Here is a 13,727-nt window from a genome sequence, read left to right on the forward strand (position 1 = left end):
ATACGCTTTTTGGCATTGTTTTTAGGTAGTTTTTAGTAGGATCTAGCTACTTTTAGGGATGTTTTCATTAGTTTTTATGCTAAATTCACATTTCTGGACTTTACTATGAGTTTGTGTGTTTTTCTATAATTTCATGTATTTTCTGGCTGAAATTGAGGGACCTGAGCAAAACTCTGATAGAAGGCTAACAAAGGACTGCTGCTGTTGTTGGAATCTGACCTCCCTGCACTCGAAATAGATTTTCTGGAGCTACAAAACTCAAAATGGCGCACTCTTAACGGCGTTGGAAAGTAGACATCCAAAGCTTTCCAACAATAGATAATAGTCTATACTTTATTCGAGATTAGACGATGCAAACCGGCGCTCAACGCCAGTTCCATGTTGCATTCTGGAGTCAAACGCCAGAAACACGTCATGAACCAGAGTTGAACGCCAAAAACACATTACAACTTGGCGTTCAACTCCAAAAGAAGCCTCTGCACATGTAAAGATCAAGCTCAGCCCAAGCACACACCAAGTGGGCCCTGGAAGTGGATTTCCACATCAATTACTTACTTTTGTAAACCCTAGTATCTAGTCTAGTATAAATAGGACATTTTACTATTGTATTAGACATCTTTGGTCTCAGTTTTATTCTATTGTTCATCTTAGGAGACTATTGATCACGTTTTGAGGGATGGCCATTCGGCCATGCCTGGACCACCATCACTTATGTATTTTCAACGGTGGAGTTTCTACACACCATAGATTAAGGGTGTAGAGCTCTGCTGTACCTCGAGTTTTAATGCAATTACTACTATTTTCTATTCAATTCAGTTTATTCCTGTTCTAAGATATTCGTTGCACTTAAACATGATGAATGTGATGATCTGTGACACTCATCATCATTCTCACCTATGAACGCGTGATTGACAACCACTTCCGTTCTACCTTAGGCCGGGCGCATATCTCTTGTATTCCTTAATCAGAATCTTCGTGGTATAAGCTAGAATTGATGGCGGCATTCATGAGAATCCAGAAAGTCTAAACCTTGTCTGTGGTATTCCGAGTAGGATTCAGGGATTGAATGACTGTGATGAGCTTCAAACTCGCGATTGTTGGGCGTGATGACAAACGCAAAAGAATCAATGGATTCTATTCTGACATGATCGAGAACCGACAGATGATTAGCCGTGCTGTGACAGAGCATTTGGACCTTTTTCACTGAGAGGATGGGAAGTAGCCATTGACAACGGTGATGTCCTACATAAAGCTTGCCATGGAAAGGAGTAAGAGGGATTGAAGGAAGGCAATAGGAAAGCAAAGATCCAACAGAGACAAAGCATCTCCACACACTTATCTGAAATTCTCACCAATGATTTAGATAAGTATTTCTATCTTTAATTTCTGTTTATTTATTATTATTATTCGAAAACTGCATAACCATTTATTATCCGCCTGACTGAGATTTATAAAATGACCATAGCTTGCTTCATACCAACAATCTCCATGGGATCGACCCTTACTCACGTAAGGTTTATTACTTGGACGACCCAGTACACTTGCTGGTTAGTTGTGCGAAGTTGTAAAGAAAGTGCTGAGTTAGTAGATACGCATACCAAGTTGAATGCCATTATTAGAGATCACAATTTTGCCTACCAATGATACATTCATCCTTATCCTTCTTAATGTCTAAAATTATGAAATCAGCAGGGATGTAAAGGCCTTTAACCTTCACTAACACGTCCTCTACCAATCCATAAGCTTGTCTTATTGACTTGTCTGCCATCTCTAATGAGAATGTGGCAGCCTGTACCTCAAAGATCCCTAGTTTCTCTATTATAGAGAGTGGCATTAGATTTATGCCTGACCCCAGGTCACACAGAGCCTTCTCAAAGGTCATGGTGCCTATGGTACAAGGTATTAAGAATTTACCAGGATCTTGTTTCTTTTGTGGTAAAGTTTGCTGAACCCATGTATCTAGTTTAGTAATGAGCAAGGGAGGTGCATTTTCCCAAGTCTCATTACCAAACAACTTGGCATTCAGCTTCATGATAGCTCCTAGATATTGAGTAACTTGCTCTCTAGTTACATCTTCATCCTCTTCAGAGGAAGAATAGTTTTCAGAGCTCATGAATGGCAGAAGGAGGTTTAAAGGGATCTCTATGGTCTCTATATGAGCCTCAGATTCCTTTAGGTCCTCAATAGGGAACTCTTTCTTGTCTGAGAGACGTCCCATGAGGTCTTCCTCATTGGGATTCACGTTCTCCCCTTCCTCTCTAGGTTCGGCCATTTTGATTATGTCAATGGCCTTGCACTCTCTTTTTGGATTCTCTTCAGTATTGCTTGGGAGAGTACTAGGAGGAGTTTCAGTGATTTTCTTACTCAGCTGGCCTACTTGTGCCTCCAAATTTCTAATGGAGGACCTTGTTTCAGTCATAAAACTTAAAGTGGCCTTAGACAGATCACAGACTATGTTTGCTAAGCTAGAAGAGCTCTGTTCAGAATGCTCTGTCTGTTGCTGAGAAGATGATGAAAAAGGCTTGTTATTGGTGAGCCTATTTCTTCCACCATTATTAAAGCCTTGTTGAGGCTTTTGTTGATCCTTCCATGAGAAATTTGGATGATTTCTCCATGAGGAATTATAGGTGTTTCCATAAGGTTCACCCATGTAATTTACCTCTGCCATTGCAGGATTCTCAGGATCATAAGCTTCTTCTTCAGAAGATGCCTCTTTAGTACTGTTGGATGCATTTTGCCATCCATTCAGACTTTGAGAAATCATGTTGACTTGCTGAGTCAACATTTTGTTCTGAGCTAATAAGGCATTCAGAGCATTAATTTCAAGAACTCTCTTCCTTTGAGGTGTCCCATTACTCACAGAATTCCTCTCAGAAGTGTACATGAATTGGTTATTTGCAACCATGTCAATGAGTTCTTGAGCTTCTGTAAGCGTTTTCTTTAGGTGAATGGATTCACCTACAGAATGGTCCAGTAACATCTTAGAGAACTCAGATAGACCATAATAGAATATATCCAAAATGGTCCACTCTAAAAGCATGTCAGAATGACACTTTTTGGTCAACTGCTTGTATCTTTCCCAAGCTTCATAGAGGGATTCACCATCTTTTTGTTTGAAGGTCTGAACATCCACTCTAAGCTTGCTCAGCTTTTGAGGAGAAAAGAACTTAGCCAAGAAGGCCGTGACCAGCTTATCCCAAGAGTCCAGGCTATCTTTAGGTTGTGAGTCCAACCATGTTCTAGCCCTGTCTCTTACAGCAAAAGGGAAAAGCATGAGTCTGTAGACTTCAGGATCTACTCCATTAGTCTTAATAGTCTCACAGATCTGCAAGAACTCAGTTAAAAACTGATAGGGATATTCTGATGGAAGTCCATGGAACTTGTAGTTCTGTTGCATTATAGCAACTAGTTGAGGTTTCAGCTCAAAATTGTTTGCTCCAATGGCGGGATTGAGATACTTCTTCCATCAAACTTGGAAGTGGGTGTAGTATAGTCACCAAGCATCCTCCTTGCATTATTATTTTCGGCTGTCATATCCTCTTCCTTTTCGAAAATTTCTGTAAGGTTGTCTCTGGATTGTTGTAATTTAGCTTCTCTTAGTTTCCTCTTCAGAGTCCTTTCAGGTTCAGGATCTGCTTCAACAAGAATATTCTTGTCCTTGCTCCTGCTCATATGAAAAAGAAGAGAACAGAAAATAATAATAGGGATCCTCTTTACCACAGTTGAGAGATTCCTTTATGTTAGTAGAAGAAGAAAAGAATAGAAGAAGGAAAAGAGGAAAATTCGAACTCAGAGAGGAAGAGGGGGTTCGAATTTTTAGATGAAGAGAAGTGTTAGTAAATGAATAAATAAATAGAAAGAGATGAGAGAGGGAGAAATTCAAAAATAAATTTTGAAAAAGGGTTAGTGATTTTCGAAAATTAAGAGGAAAAACAATTAAAATTAAAATTTGAAACAATTAGTTAATTAAAAGAATTTTGAAAAAGAGGGAGGTAATTTTCGAAATTTAGAGAGAGGAAAGTAGTTAGGTGATTTTGAAAAAGATAAGAAATAGTAAAACAAACAAAAAAGTCAATTAGTTAGTTGAAAAAGATTTGAAACTCAATTTTGAAAAGATAAGAAGTTAGAAAAGATTTTTGAAATTGATTTTGAAAAAGATATGATTTGAAAAAAATATTTTGAAAAGATATGATTGAAAAAGATATTTTGAAAAAGATTTGATTTTTTTAATTAAAATTTGATTACTTGACTAACAAGAAACTAAAAGATAGATTCTAGAATTCAAAGATCGAACCTTTCTTAACAAGAAAGTAACAAACTTCAAATTTTTGAATCAATCACATTAATTATTAGTAAAGTTTTCGAAATTTTGAAATAGAGATAAGAAAATGATTTTGAAAATAAATTTAAAAAATTTTCGAAAATAATAAAAAAATAAAAAAGATTTGATTTTTTGAAAAAGATTTTGAAAAGATAAGATTTTTAAAATTGAAAAATTGACTTGACTTTATAAGAAATAGCTAAGTTTTAAAATTTTTTATTAAGCCAACTCAAATTTTCGAAAACTATGAGCAAAATAAGAAAAATATATTTTTTTTTATTTTTTTGAATTTTTAATGAGGAGAGAGAAAAACAACAAAAATGACTCACAACATGAAAATTATGAATCAAAACACATGATGCATGCAAGAACACTATGAATGTCAAGATGAACACCAAGAACACTTTAAAGATCAAGATGAACATCAAGACTTATTTTTGAAAATTTTCAAGAAAAGAAAAACATGCAAGACACCAAATCCAAAATTGTTTAATAAAATTTGGATTTTTTTCCTAAGTTTTAGATGTATTTTTTTATATGTTCTAGATATTTCTTTTTCTTATGTTTTGGATTTTTTTAAATTATGGATTATCATTTTATTAGTTTTAGATGTTTTTTTTAGTTTTCGAATGTTCTTTTTTCAATTTTTTGGATGTATCGTTTGTTAGGTTTTGAAATTTTTAAAATGATTTTAAAATTCTATTTTTTGTTAGATTTTAAATGTTTCTTTTGTTCCGTTTTCAGATTTCTTTTATATTAGGTTTTGGATATTTGTTTTACAATAATTTTAAATATTTATTTTCATTTGGTTTTAGATTTTTTATGTTTCTCATGATAATTTAAATTTACATTAAATTTAAAAAAATCCAGAAAAAGGGTCCAATTCTATTTTTTTAATGGATTTTTTTACTAACTTGTTACAGTTGGTTGTACATTTTAATTGGTTTAACAAAATTGAAAAAAAAATATGGACCACATTTTGACAGTAAAAAAAATTAAAAGTAGGAATAAAATTAAAATTTATTGAAAACATTAAAGATAAAATTAAAACAAATTAAATTTTACATATTTTTTATTTTTTAAAATTATTAAAAATAAAAAAATATATTTTATTCTATATTTAAATAAAACTTTTAATTAATTTAGCTCAACCAATTTAGTTGAGATTGTTTAATTTGTAAAAATATTTTTATTTTAATTTTTAATATTTTTATTATTAAGATTTTGTAAGTAAAAAACTAAAAATATATATAAAACAATAAAATAATAAACCAAACAAACGCTTCAAATTCACAATAAATTTTCAATTGAAAAGCGGAAATTATTATAAGACTAGACTTTTAATCATTCAGTCAAATAATATGACCTTTTAAGAAATAGAATTGATAAAAAATTAGTCTAATCGAACTGTTTTAAAAAAAAAATTCTAAAATGATTAAAAATATAGTTTAAATTCAAGTTTTTTTGTTATCTTATATTTCTTTTATTATTGAGCTATGTTATTTTATATTATTTTATTTGTCAATTATTAATTATATAATAAAAATATATAATAATTTTATTAATATTATTTTAATTTTATATTCACTTATATTTAAATTAATTATATCATGATTATTAATATAAATGTTATTAAATATATAAATAAAAAAATTAAATATTTTTATTAATTACAATATCATTATTTTTTTATAATTTTATAATATCTATTAAATATTATTTTTTAATAAAAATAATATAACAAATATAAATTAATTAGTTAGTCATGAAAATAAAAAGTCACTTTAGTATGAAAATAAAATTAAATTTTTTTTATTAGATATTAGAATTTTATATATTTATTTAATAATAATTAAATTATAATTTATTAATTATAATTTGTTAAATTTTTTATTTTTTTAATATTAATAAAAATATTTATTTTAAATTTAAATTTTAAATTTTTTATTATTTTATATTTTTTATTTATGTAAGATTAATTTTATTAATCTAACCAATAATTTATTAGTTGAATTAATAAACGAATAAATTAAAAATATGATCCATTTTCGATTCCCGATTCAGTTTTTATAACTACAGTGGAAACAGACAAAGTAACAAAAGCAGTCCACGGCTCCACGCTATAAACTACAAACCTCGGTGAGTTTTAGCCTGAGCTTGGCCTAATGAGGCGCAGCATTAGCCTCGTCCTTTTGGGCTTGCTGTCACGTGGAGATTGTAACGCATGGCTCGCTTTATTCACACCTGTAAATAAGTGACGTATGAGTTCACTGTCAAAGGAGAGTCTACGTTTCTAGTGAAATTGTTACTGTTACCCATGTTTGGGGGACAATTCATAATTATCCAAATTATATATGCTAAAATTTGTTTTTCATGGAATAGGATTTTGGAGGAATGAAATTTGGGCTTTTGATGTAAGCTTCAGAAAATAAGGACCACATCCTTATTGTTACTTAAAAAAAGACCAACCATTATAAACAATGGTTCTAAACAAAAAAAAAAAAAAACAACTGTTATTTCATCCCTCAAAATTGAAAATAAAAATAAGATGCATTTCTATTATTATTATTATAAAGGATTATCAAGTACGAAATTTTTAAAGTCTTATTAAGTTAGAATGACTTTCACAAAAAAAAATTTATTAACAGAATCATAATATCATAATCATAAAGTAAAACTAAATAACTAATACTAATCTACAAACATATTTTTTTCAAATTTTTAATGAATAAGTAGAAAAATATGCATTTTAGAATAAAGCTATAAGCCTATAACACCTAATATAATATAGTAATTTGGATGAACAAAGACATTTTTACATTCTATTTTAGTGATTTCATATCATTTAATTACTTGTATGTATCTTTTATGAGAATTTTTATTTAAATGAATATAAAAAATTAAAATTTTAATTTTAACAATTTAATTATGACTATTAATCTAATTATAATTTGCTTATGTTTGTAATTGAATGATTAATTTACAGTTTTTTTTTTCAAATCATTATTTCACAAAATGAAAAGTCTTATTATCTGGACATTTTTTTGGTGATTAATATCTAGGCTTGTAGATCTAAATATGTCGTGGGCCTGTTATTTTCTGAAGGGCAATTTTTGTGAATGAACTTCGCCGTTGTTGTATACCAAAAAATTGATTGTACTAGCTCCCCGCTCTGGTTCGCCGTGCTCCTCCGGCAGCGAGGTAGATATCCGAGCGTGAAGTTTGGCTACTGGGTAGAGGTTTTTGATTCATCAACAAAACCATGGCCCTCCTCCGGGCTAGCGATGACGGACCTCCGAAGTTGCAGGAATCGAAGACGCGCAACGCAGCGCAGCGAATAGGGGTGCAAGCCGAGTGAGCGGCGGCGGCGGTGCAAGCCGAGCGAGGCCGGAACAACCATCTATATCTCTCCGAAGAGCAGGGAGCAGCGGCGATAATTGACTCGGATCCAACGAACGATGGTATTCATCCTTTCATGGGTGTGGGTTTTTTAGTCTAAGTCTCAGTGTTTGTTTTATTTATAACTTAACCAGCATTCAAGCAATGTTTTGGCCCGTCACTTAATACCTTTTATCATCCTTGTCTTTTTGGTTTGTTTGTTCTCAGCTTCAAAAGCAATGCATGGAATGAATGGGCCCATCAACACAAAAAAGGGGAAGAAATGAAATTCATCTCACTTAAAGACTACAACATGATATTTAACATTAGATAGGGTCAAAATGAAATTTTAAAGAAGACCCACTAACAAAGCAGCAACCTCTGCCAGAGAGGACAGGCTAATGCTGCGCCTCATTGTGACAGGCACTTCCTAAAACTCACCAAAGAACCTCGAGCTCTTTCTTACTTCTATGTCCACTTCCTTTTTACAATTTTTCAAATCAAATGAAAGAGTGCCCCACCGTATGCGATCACAGTGACTCTATTACTTCGCCACGTTATACACACTCTCACCCCCATAAAAGGGCGCCATTTGCCTTTGCCTCTTCTCTCATTTTGAAAAAACTTCCCAAACCCAATCACACAAACAAAAAACCCTGCTTCTCCCTTCTCTTTCCTTTAAAACCCTAAAACTCGATATCAAATCGGTCTTATCGCGCCCCCACCGTAACCCCTTACGATGGTCCCTCACTCCTACACCCTCGATTCCCACTCTAAATCCCAGGACCTCGCTTCAACCATCGCCGCCGCATCAACACCTTCCCAAATCGTCTCCACCTGCGCCTCCATCGACTCCTTCCTGCACTCCCACACACCCGATCAGTCCCGCCACTTCTTCTCCCTCGCCTTCCCAACCCTAATCTGCAAACTCTTCGGCTTTGACGACCCAAGCAACCCTAACAAACCTCCCTCCCCCGCTGGCTGGATCGATGTCGCCATTTCCTCCAACGACTCCGACCTCTCCGCCGCACTCTCCAGTCTCCTCTCCCCAGCCGGAACCCTCTCATCCGCTATCTCCGCCGTCGACAACCTCTCCCTCGTCAAATACGTCTTCCCTGCCGAACGCCTTCCGGAGTGGGCCCGCTTCCTTCTAATCTCCTCCTCTTCCTCTCCCACCGGTGTAGCCTCCGGCGGCCCCGGCGCACTCTCCGAACTCTGCCCCTCTCTCTTCCAATCTAGGGTTAAAGAATCACCACCTTCTTCCCAAATCCAGCTCAATGTTTTCGAGTACTTCCTCTTCTGGTTCGCGTATTACCCTGTTTGCAGGGGCAAATCGGAGAATTCACACCTTGTCGAGGTTAAGAGTGTGAAAAAGTTTCGGTTAGAGAATTGGGCTCATTCGATTCCAGTTTTTGCCAGCGCCGTTAAACGTTCTGGTAATGCCGAACAGAAAACTGAATCGAATTTGTATATACGTATTCTACGGTCGTATCTGAGCGCGTATGTCCCAACCTACGACCTCAACGCACACCAACCCTACCGTAGCTCGATCCTTCACTACGCTGGCGGTTTTGATGCCAAGGTTGTGGCGCGTGCTCAGTTTCTGGTTTCTGCCTTGATTCATTTCTGGCTTGTTGATAACGATTTCTCGCCGTTTCCTTTGAAAGATTGCAAGTTCCTTGGCGTCTCTTTCCGGCTCCGGTCGGTGCTGGGAGAGACTCCACCGACTCCAGGGCTCGGTGAGGTGGTGAAAGTTTTTGTGAGGTATTTGAATTTGAGCACCGTAGCGGTGATTGAAGCTCGCGACGGTGGAGGTGCCAGCGAGTGTTGTGGGAGCCCTAGATGGAGGAATTTGGGTTCTTCTTCCTCATTTGATGCAGTGAGGGCGAAGGAATTGGTTTCGAAGTACAATTCTCTGCGGTGTTGGAACCCATGGGTGCAGAGGCCTCTGTATAGATACCTGCTGAGAACGTTCTTGTTCTGCCCTGTGGCAGCTTCCGTGAAGAATGTTTCTCAGGTTTTCTCGGTCTGGATTAGTTACTTGGAGCCTTGGAATGTAACTGAGGATGAGCTCTCTGAGCTTGAAGCTATTGCCAATGGGTCTGCTTCTGCTCTGGTGAATGAAAGGAAGGAGAATTATGTTGCCAGAAGCCGTGGTTATACTCCACAGTGGCAGGATTATGTGCTGTCTAACTACCTATACTTCAGTTCCCTGGTTATGCATTTTATTGGATTTGCTCACAGATTTCTTCATAATGATGTTGAGCTTATAATCCAGATGGTGCTCAAGGTTTCTTTCTCAACCTTCTTTTATGTTTTTCATTGTTCCATATTGTCAGAATTTCCAATGTTGGGCAATCTATGCCTTTCTTTCGTAAGTCAATGTTGTGGGCTGGGATGTTTTATGTTTATTTGACTTGCTTATGAATTTGATAGGGAGGTGGGTATTTACTTGTATAGTGTTTCATGTTTAGGACAATGTTGGGCCATCTATGCCTTTCTTTCGTAAGTCAATGTTGTGGGGTGGGATGTTTTATGTTTATTTGACTTGCTTATGAATTTGATAGGGAGGTGGGTATTTACTTGTAGAGTGTTTCATGTTTAGGACATATGGTGGAACTGAAAGTCTGAAACTGCAGCTGATTCTTGAGCACACTAGCAACTGTATAACAAGCTATATTCGGTTCCTTTCATGTTACAGAAAATTGTATTCCATTGTTTCATGTTTACGGGTTGTAGTGAGTGACTGGGTGATTTGCATGTTCTTAGTTATAATGGCTGTAGGTCCTTGCATGTTATAGTCTCATAGCAAAATCAGATTTTTAAAAGTGGCTACTAAGTTGGATCTGTATGAATTATCCCCGGTGGTAAATAATATTTACAGCTCAGTGCAATGAAGTTTGTTCAGACCAGGAGTTTTTGTCCATCATGATTGTGATATAAAACATAGGAATATTGGAAGCATTGAAATGTGGTGCTTTTAGATGTTATGGAAGTCTTTTTCAATTTTCTTGCTTTACCATGCCGCCCCCATCCCTGGCGGCATGGCCCAGTGGGTGGGGTGAGTAGGAAGTTAAAATCTAGGAATGCTGGATGCATTCAAACATGGCTATTAACTGATGTTGAAGTCTATGTCAATTTTCCCTTCGGCCCTGCAACACATTGGCAAGGCTTTATAGTTTCTAGCAGTGGCATGCATGGGTTAACCAAGTCATTTTAGTTTCCAAATCATTGCTGGTCTTTCCTGATTTTTATTGCACTGTTTAGATAAGCTATGTTGTACGCAATGGAGTTTTGGCCGGCAAAGGATGAACCTGTACACAAGTTCAGGATGGCCAAAATGAAGATTCTTCAATGGATTTAGTCATAGACTTATGGATGAAATCAGGAATGAGAATATAAAAGAGAAAGTTATAGGTAGCACCCATTGTTGAAAAGATGATGGAATCTTGTCTTAGGTGGTTTGGACATGTGGAGAGAAGGCCGTTAGAACATCCGATGAGAGTAGTGGATCATATGGAAGATAGACCAATAGTTAGAGGTAGAGAAAGATCTAAAGAGGCTTTGTGTGAAGTGTTTTAAGCAAAATTTCTGATGAACAATCTCAGACGTGATACATAGGAAGCAATAGCATTATTTGATCGATAAAGCTAACCCCAGTTAGTAGGATAAGATTTTGTTTTCGTTATTGTTTGTTGTTGTTCTAGTAATATTAGTAACTGTAAACCTTGCATCTAAAGTAAATGCAATGGTTTATTGTTTAATTGGCATTTTGGTCTGAGGCACAGAATACTATTCACCTAACCATATATGAAATTGCTAGTAAATATTTTATCTAGTTTGTGAAAGTTTACAAGGAAAATAATCCATTTAGTGTTTTGGTAGTAATATCTGTGAACTGGTTAACTGTTGAAAATACATTTAGATTGCTGCTATAACATTTAGAAAGTTTCTGTGATCTAGTTAAGTTTTTCCCTTATGTGTGTATTGTTGCTGTTATTGTAGACTTTTGAGGCTTATGGGATCTTATTATAGTGATAATATATCTTTTATGTCTACTTGACTGGAACTTTCAGGTGTTAGACATGTTGACGTCATCAAAAGAGCTCATCGACCTTCTGAAGAATGTGGATACGCTTTTCCACTCCAAACAGGCTGGACCTGGACCAGGCAAACCAATGTTGAACAACTTGTACAGATATGTTCCTAGTATCCATGAGCAGTTGCAGGTGGGCTTATTTTTTTGTTCTGTTTTTACAGTTCCTGCAAGTAGCATCTTTCAGTTTAGTAGTTATTTGCCCTCTGTTTGAGCTAAAAGTTTATTCTATACTTACTGTTGGTATAGGATGACTATTTTGAATTATGCGACTTTTCCCACAGTTAATATATTTTGTCATGTGCATCTGAACTTGATCAATTTTGCTTCTCACCTAAGCGCTGTATTAAGTTTGACCTCTTACCTTTACAATTGTTAAAAAGAATAATACTGGTTTTTCAGGACTGGGAAGATGGTTTATGTGAGACTGATGCTGATGGCTCATTCTTACATGAGAATTGGAACAAGGATTTGCGACTGTTTGCGGAGGGGGAGGATGGCGGACAACAGCTTCTTCAGGTCCTTTAATTCTGCTATCAAATATATACATATTATCTAACTAGATTACAACAGTCAAAAGTGTATTTATCTAAGTTGTACCTTTTTTTGGGTAAAAAAGTCAACCAGACTCGTGTTTCAAACTAAAATGATATATATAGTTGATGGTACTAGGTTTTCATCCTTTGTTCTTTTTTTTGGGTCCCTGCAGCTGTTTATACTACGTGCAGAAGCTGAGTTGCAAGCTATGTCTGGGCATGTATCAAGCCTTCAATGCATAGATTCATTGAAGGAAAAGTTGGGGTACTTATTTGATGGACACACAATGATATCATCCCCAACTTCCCCAGAGCCAATCCATCATCAACAATGTCGTGATGACATATTCAAGCCAAGAAGAGCTGGCAACCATGCGTATGTAGATGTTAAGTATAAAGGCGACTGGATGAGACGTCCAATATCGAACGACGAGATTGCATGGCTTGCAAAAGTGCTGATTAGGTTGTCTGATTGGATGAATGAGAGTCTTGGACTGAATCAAGCGGCCGAGGGGACTCAAATAAGCCCCGCCATCCCCTATGTGGAATTTACACCTGATGTTGCCCATGTCTGTGGCCCTTCGGAGGCCCTGAAGGTCTTTTTCTGCGCAGTTGTGTCTTGGCTTTTCTTTGTTGGTGCTGGCTGTTTGGGTTTGATGCGAAGATGTGGTCTGAGGGTGAACCTAAGGGTACTGGCCTCCAAGAAATTTGTAATGGTTTTGGTTTTATATGGTTCATTTAGCATATTGAAAAAAATCATACGAGTTTTGTATAGCATGTAGTGAAGAATATGAATTGGATGTTGGTATACAGAGAAGTGTAGAAAGTGCCGAGGTTTGTTCCCTTTTTTTTTTTTCAGTTTCTGCTCTGTAAATAATAAGTTTTTTGTTTGGCCAAAGGAAAAAGTCAAAAAAAGGAAAAAAATTCAGTCCTTCCTTCTATAAAGGGTATGTGCAGTTGCAAATCCAATTTATTTTCCATTTTACTTTATGGTTAATAATTCTAAATTTTGTCTCTAAGAATATAAAAATTTTTGTATTGAGATTGGTTCGCAGTGTTTTGGGATTTATGAGAGGAAAACATAAATTTAAAATAATTTAATTATTCTATTGGTCTTATAGTTTTGTAAAATTTTTAATTAAATTTTTATATTTTTTTTAATTGGGTTCTTGCATTAATTTTTTTTTCAATTAAGTCTTTTTTAGTTATATAGGAATTTAATTAAAAAAAAAATTGATATAAAAATTTAAATAAAAAAAAATATAAAGACATAATTAAAAATTTTACAAAATTATAGAGATCAATTGAATAATTAAACTTTTTAAATTTATGAAGTGCTGGTGGCAAATTGCGAACAAGAATTCAGTGAAATTGAGATGACGATGTTTCTATAGAT

At 35.2% G+C, this 13,727-nt stretch overlaps 1 protein-coding gene and 1 non-coding gene across 2 annotated transcripts; both read left to right on the forward strand.

The window, feature by feature from the left end:
- Positions 1-3,038: 3,038 nt before the first annotated feature.
- LOC130947578 (small nucleolar RNA R71) lies at positions 3,039-3,142 on the forward strand. The gene has a single exon (XR_009072718.1). It is a non-coding gene; the product is annotated as a small nucleolar RNA R71 (small nucleolar RNA).
- A 4,301-nt stretch (positions 3,143-7,443) lies between these two features.
- Positions 7,444-13,274, forward strand: LOC130941119 (uncharacterized). The gene is made up of 5 exons (XM_057869517.1): positions 7,444-7,782; positions 7,928-9,989; positions 11,776-11,928; positions 12,198-12,314; positions 12,505-13,274. Exons 2-5 carry the CDS (start codon positions 8,439-8,441, stop codon positions 13,111-13,113), a joined length of 2,430 nt encoding a protein of 809 aa, XP_057725500.1. The 5' UTR covers positions 7,444-7,782; positions 7,928-8,438; the 3' UTR covers positions 13,114-13,274.
- Positions 13,275-13,727: the final 453 nt, after the last annotated feature.

This window comes from Arachis stenosperma, chromosome 1 (assembly GCF_014773155.1).
Source record: "Arachis stenosperma cultivar V10309 chromosome 1, arast.V10309.gnm1.PFL2, whole genome shotgun sequence".
Taxonomy (NCBI): Eukaryota; Viridiplantae; Streptophyta; class Magnoliopsida; order Fabales; family Fabaceae; genus Arachis; species Arachis stenosperma.

What these genes read in the sequence shown, in the direction of transcription:
- LOC130941119 (XM_057869517.1), top strand. Translation starts at nt 8,439, where the DNA reads ATGGTCCCTCACTCCTACACCCTCGATTCCCACTCTAAATCCCAGGAC. An exon ending in TAATCCAGATGGTGCTCAAG is followed by an intron (nt 9,990 to 11,775) that starts GTTTCTTTCTCA and finishes TGGAACTTTCAG; the next exon opens with GTGTTAGACATGTTGACGTC. An exon ending in GCGGACAACAGCTTCTTCAG is followed by an intron (nt 12,315 to 12,504) that starts GTCCTTTAATTC and finishes GGGTCCCTGCAG; the next exon opens with CTGTTTATACTACGTGCAGA.